At 39.6% G+C, this 5057-nt stretch overlaps 2 protein-coding genes across 2 annotated transcripts; one reads left to right on the forward strand and one right to left on the reverse strand.

Annotated features, from left to right (window-relative positions):
• Window positions 1-345: 345 nt before the first annotated feature.
• Window positions 346-1989, forward strand: LOC120194934 (probable acyl-activating enzyme 6). Its single transcript, XM_039197098.1, has one exon. It carries the CDS (start codon window positions 346-348, stop codon window positions 1987-1989), a length of 1644 nt encoding a protein of 547 aa, XP_039053029.1.
• Window positions 1990-2176: 187 nt separating this feature from the next.
• LOC120194935 (tetratricopeptide repeat protein 33-like) lies at window positions 2177-4835 on the reverse strand. The gene is made up of 5 exons (XM_039197099.1): window positions 4533-4835; window positions 3890-4028; window positions 3668-3699; window positions 3032-3118; window positions 2177-2602 (listed from the first exon to the last, which is right to left on the reverse strand). The coding sequence occupies exons 1-5, from the start codon at window positions 4755-4757 to the stop codon at window positions 2471-2473; spliced, it is 615 nt and encodes a 204-aa protein (XP_039053030.1). The 5' UTR covers window positions 4758-4835; the 3' UTR covers window positions 2177-2470.
• Window positions 4836-5057: the final 222 nt, after the last annotated feature.

Consider the following 5057-nt stretch of genomic DNA (forward strand, 5'->3'; position numbering starts at 1 on the left):
AGGTGTTTACCAGACACTAAGAATGAAAAGTTTAACTATCAATCAACTATTTTGTTAAAAAAAACTGTTTACCAAAATCCCCTATACAAAATTGACCATAAAAGGGGAAAATTAAATAAATAAAGTCTAAGGAAGGATCTGCTAAGTTCTAACTGATAGCCCATTAATTAAAGTCTTTATCTTATACCATATTAATTTCAGCAACGTAAAGAATTAAAATCAATTGGACTGTAACCTCAATTTAGAGTAATTAAAGACAGTTTCGGATAACACAAAGCAAAACTGGCGAAATTCAACTTGATAAATAGCAAACCTAAAATTGCTGCAACAGAAAAATCAGACTTAATGGAGCAACCAAGAGAATCAAATTCAACCCCACTCACAACTCTAGGGTTCTTGGAGAGAGCTGCCCTTGCTTACGGAGACTGCCCTTCCATCGTGTACAATGATTCCACCTACACGTGGTCGCAAACTAACCGTCGGTCATTACAACTGGCATCCTCGTTGTCGTCCGTGGGGATCGCGAGAGGCCGCGTGGTATCCGTCGTGGCGCCGAATATCCCCGCCACGTACGAACTTCACTTCGCTGTCCCCATGTGTGGAGCCATCCTCAACACCATCAACATTCGACTCGACGCTCGCACCGTCTCAACGATCCTTCGCCACAGCGAATCCAAGCTCGTCTTTGTGGACCATTATTATGTTCCTCTCGTTCTTGAAGCCATAGCTTTGCTCTCATCAAATGGGACCGAAATCCCATTGCTCGTCCTCATCAATGATGATGAACCCTCCCCATCATCCACGGTTGATGATAATAGTAATTTCATCGACACGTACGAGAACATGGTGAACAAAGGTGACCCCGGTTTCAAGTGGATCCGACCGGAGAGTGAGTGGGACCCAATGGTATTAAACTACACCTCGGGCACCACATCATCACCGAAAGGAGTTGTACACTGCCACAGGGGAATATTCATCACCACCGTTAGTTCCCTCGTTGATTGGTCTGTCCCGCATCATCCTGTTTTCCTGTGGACACTCCCCATGTTCCATGCCAATGGATGGTGTTACACGTGGGGAATGGCTGCCGTGGGCGGAACCAACGTTTGCCTTAGAAAATTTGATGGAACCATAATCTATAACTTGATAAAACGGCACCATGTGACCCATATTTGTGGTGCACCGGTGGTGCTAAATATGGTGGTATCATCAACTTCTCTAACTAATCAACCATTGGAGAAACCAGTCCAGTTCCTTGCATCAGGGGCTCCAGTGCCGGCACCGTTGCTGTTGCGAGCTGAGTCATTGGGTTTTAGAGTGACTCATTGCTATGGGTTAACTGAGACAGCCGGGTACATCGTGTCGTGTGCATCGAAACCTCAATGGGACTCATTGCATGCGCCAGATCGAGCCAGGTTAAAAGCTAGGCAAGGCGTGAGGACAATTGGGGTAATGGATATGGATGTGGTGGATCCTGAGAGAGAAACTAATGCGGAAAAAGATGGTTCATCACTCGGAGAAATCGTTGTCAAAGGTGGGCAGCTAATGCTTGGTTACTTGAAGGACCCGACAGCTACAGCTTCATGCATGCGACGGGATGGTTGGTTTTATACCGGTGATGCTGGTGTTGTTCACCCCGATGGGTATTTAGAGATCAAGGATCGGTCCAAGGATGTGATTATTAGCGGCGGAGAGAATATAAGCAGTGCCGAAGTCGAGTCTGTTTTGTATTCGAATCCAGCTGTGAAGGAGGCGGCTGTTGTGGCAAGACCGGATGAGTTTTGGGGTGAGACACCCTGTGCCTTCGTATGTTTGAAGGATGAGTACGGTGAAAAGCCTACCGAGAAAGAGATGATAGAATATTGTAGGGCCAAGCTCCCACATTATATGGCACCTAAAACAGTGTTGTTCAAAGAGGAGCTCCCTAGGACATCAACTGGGAAAATTAAGAAGTTTGTGCTGAGGGAAATTGCCAAGGCTTTAAGCTAGGATTGTTTTAAGAACATAAGCCAAAATTAATAGCTCATACCATTTGCTTCTCTTTCTTTTTCCGTTTTCCATCCTTTTCATTCCATCGTCTTTCATAAAGATTACTTAAAGCTGACAAAGGGAATTTCTTAAATGCCTAATATTTATACACGATCTTGGGAGAATTTATCTGTACACAATCTCGTGGTTTAAATTTAACAAACGTTTTCTAAAAGATCGAAACAGCACACACCATTTGCATAAACTTTCAGAATAGACAGTACTGTCTGATATTATGCCTACAAAGTTTTCCATCAAAGCCGAATCCTGAGCAAATCCAAAATTTTCGATTGTGTAGCTATGTTCATCTCTGTCTCGTGGTAAGTTGGGGACTCAATCTCAGTGCTATATCCTTTATCCGCATACTGGATTCTCAATTACAGATGGCTGGTAACTCTTAACACCAATCCTCCTCTGAGTAACAATTACACTTCGTGTAAAATCAAGAGTCGGTGCTATCACCTACCATATAACGGTTTTTAGCGGTACTCAGGCCTGATGAATGAAGCTGCTTTCTTCTCTTTATAAGATGTAACGCAGTTTTCTTGTCATCTTGTGCCTCCACGGAATCAAGCTGCAAAAAACGATATGGCTTTATTAAATCCAACCATAGCAGTCTACATGGACTTATCAAAATGAAGCCTCCCTCTTAATTACTAGGACTTAGAAATTTCAAAATGGTGAGAGATAAAACTAAGAAAATACTATAAAGTATAAATAGGTTTCACAAAGGACTCGTGGCAAAAACTCAATATTTTGTTAAACAGATCTATAAATCTACTTCTAATTGACATTTCAAAGAAGATAATATTTTGTCAAAATAGTTCAGTTGCCAAGAATTTCCCTCTTGCCCGGGATAAGAGTACAAGACCGGAGACCAATTTAACCAGAGACATTGGACTTCAGAAAATATATGCAGCAGCTTGGAGATCTGATAAAGCACACTTCCTCAAAATACAAGGCCAGGCCAGGTAACATGGAATGATAAGTATCCAAAACGTACCTTGATAGCTAATGCTCTGTCAAAACTCTCAATGGCACTATCAGGCTCTCCAAAGTTTAACTGTGCTCTACCAAGAGTGACCCATGCCTAAAAAACAAATACAACCTCATATGTAACAATGGAGTGCTTTTGCATACGAAGGACACTACAACATAAAAGTACTTCTAAATAAACATTTGATCTAATGAAGTTATAAACGGACTGTTTTTTCATACAAATAACACTACAACATAAAAGTACTTCAGAATAAACATCCGATCTAATGAAGTTATGAACAGGAGAAAAATATTCAATTGCAATATCTCAGCATTAGCTAGAGACCACTGTACATAAAGCAAGCATTGGGAAACCAGGGAAATTAGTCGATACACAAAATTATTTTCCTCAATAGCTAAATTTGAACTTTATTGTCATCATCAATTTGATGATGGACCATAAGTACCAGGTGTAAAACAACAGAAATGAACTCAAATTTCGCATATATATAACAAAATGCAGTTAGAAATGTTCAAAATCCTATGAGAAATATAATCGTCATGTTTAAGGAACACAATCATAAAGGGGGTGTGATGTTTTTCAAGGTATTCAATAAAGCTTCTTATTCGGCATTACATTCAGGTTACAAGCTTGACATACCTCAGACCATGATGGTTCCAATTCAGTTGCTCCTGCCAAGTGGAATCCACAAATAAGCAGACAAAAGTTTTAAACTTGTATACATACTTGCAACAGACAAACAAACCATAGCACATAATATATCCAAATACAGAAACATCTGCAATTTCTGATCTTGTTTAAGGAGCTTTGAATCAAAAGAAGCATTTCGACAATGTCACTGAAAAGAGAACCATGACTTACGAGTTGCTGACTTCAATGCACTCCATGCATCCCCAAGCTCAAGTAGAACTTGTGCCTTCTGTTCAAACAAAACTGCATGTTCAGGCATCAAATTAAGAGCCGCCTCCCACTTCCCAAGTGCTTCCCGGTATTTCCCATCCTTCAAAAGAGACTAGCTATGAGGATAAATACATCATAACAAGTATGACAAGCCAAAAGTACCGCCGTTTCATGCTAACGCAAAGCTGCTAAATAAATCATTTAACAAAATCAAAGCTCAACAAGATTTTCAAATAAATCATTTAGCACTATATAAATTCTAAGCAACTCGAAGACGGTTTCTTACCCTCATTTCCCCTGTTAGATTGCTACAATTCATACAGGTGACTGAAAACAGATCCAATTTGGATTATTTCCTCTCATATCATTATAACTTAGCCAAATTAAAGGTGAAAAAAAACATAGAAAAGGGGTCCAAAAAATCTCACAATCAGTTAATAAACTGGTAAAATCGTCAAATAGAATAACGAAAGGCTATATAGTATTTATACTCAATTCCCAATTCAACAATTCAATAAGATTGCGCCTATCTCTACTCTAAACCCCAAATCAATTAATGGAGAAAGGGACAGAAAGTAAGCCAAAAAAAAGGAAAATGAGAAACCTCAGCAAGCTTGTCGCCTTGGGCTTGGAAGGATTGGGCAAGTTTTTTGAAGTCAGAATCAGAATCCAAAGCATCAGCAGAGGGTTTCTCGTGATTTTGAGAAGCGGTGGGTTCATGATTCTGCAGCTGCGTATCATCAGAAGAGGGTTCTTGTTGATCAAAGGGGAGGTTTGAGTATCTTGCGAAAGCTTCTCTGGAGCGCTTCTTGTTCCATGTTAACTTCATCTTGCCTCTGCAACCATTTTTTTGTATTCACTTCGCAGTTCATTTATCAAACGCCGTTTCTTTCCCAAATAGTCGTGTCGGTCGGATTCACTTGGTTAATTTTTTTTTATAATTTATTTATTTTGTATTCTTGTTCGTATGTTTCATAGGACCAAATCGAGCCCAACTCACGCCTTTTCTATTTATTACAATTTATTTTATATTTGGCTTAAGCATCGACTTCTATTTTTCTAAAAGGAAACTATTTTAGATACCATCAAATTTTAAGGTTTTTTTTATTTATATTATTAAATTATTTAT

Source organism: Hibiscus syriacus, unplaced genomic scaffold (assembly GCF_006381635.1).
Source record: "Hibiscus syriacus cultivar Baekdansim isolate YM2019G1 unplaced genomic scaffold, ASM638163v2 tig00117005_pilon, whole genome shotgun sequence".
In the NCBI taxonomy this organism is placed as follows: Eukaryota; Viridiplantae; Streptophyta; class Magnoliopsida; order Malvales; family Malvaceae; genus Hibiscus; species Hibiscus syriacus.

What these genes read in the sequence shown, in the direction of transcription:
- LOC120194934 (XM_039197098.1), top strand. Translation starts at nt 346, where the DNA reads ATGGAGCAACCAAGAGAATCAAATTCAACCCCACTCACAACTCTAGGG.
- LOC120194935 (XM_039197099.1), bottom strand. Translation starts at nt 4,757, where the DNA reads ATGAAGTTAACATGGAACAAGAAGCGCTCCAGAGAAGCTTTCGCAAGA. An exon ending in TGCATTGAAGTCAGCAACTC is followed by an intron (nt 3,700 to 3,889) that starts GTAAGTCATGGT and finishes TCCACTTGGCAG; the next exon opens with GAGCAACTGAATTGGAACCA. An exon ending in ACAGAGCATTAGCTATCAAG is followed by an intron (nt 2,603 to 3,031) that starts GTACGTTTTGGA and finishes CGTTTTTTGCAG; the next exon opens with CTTGATTCCGTGGAGGCACA.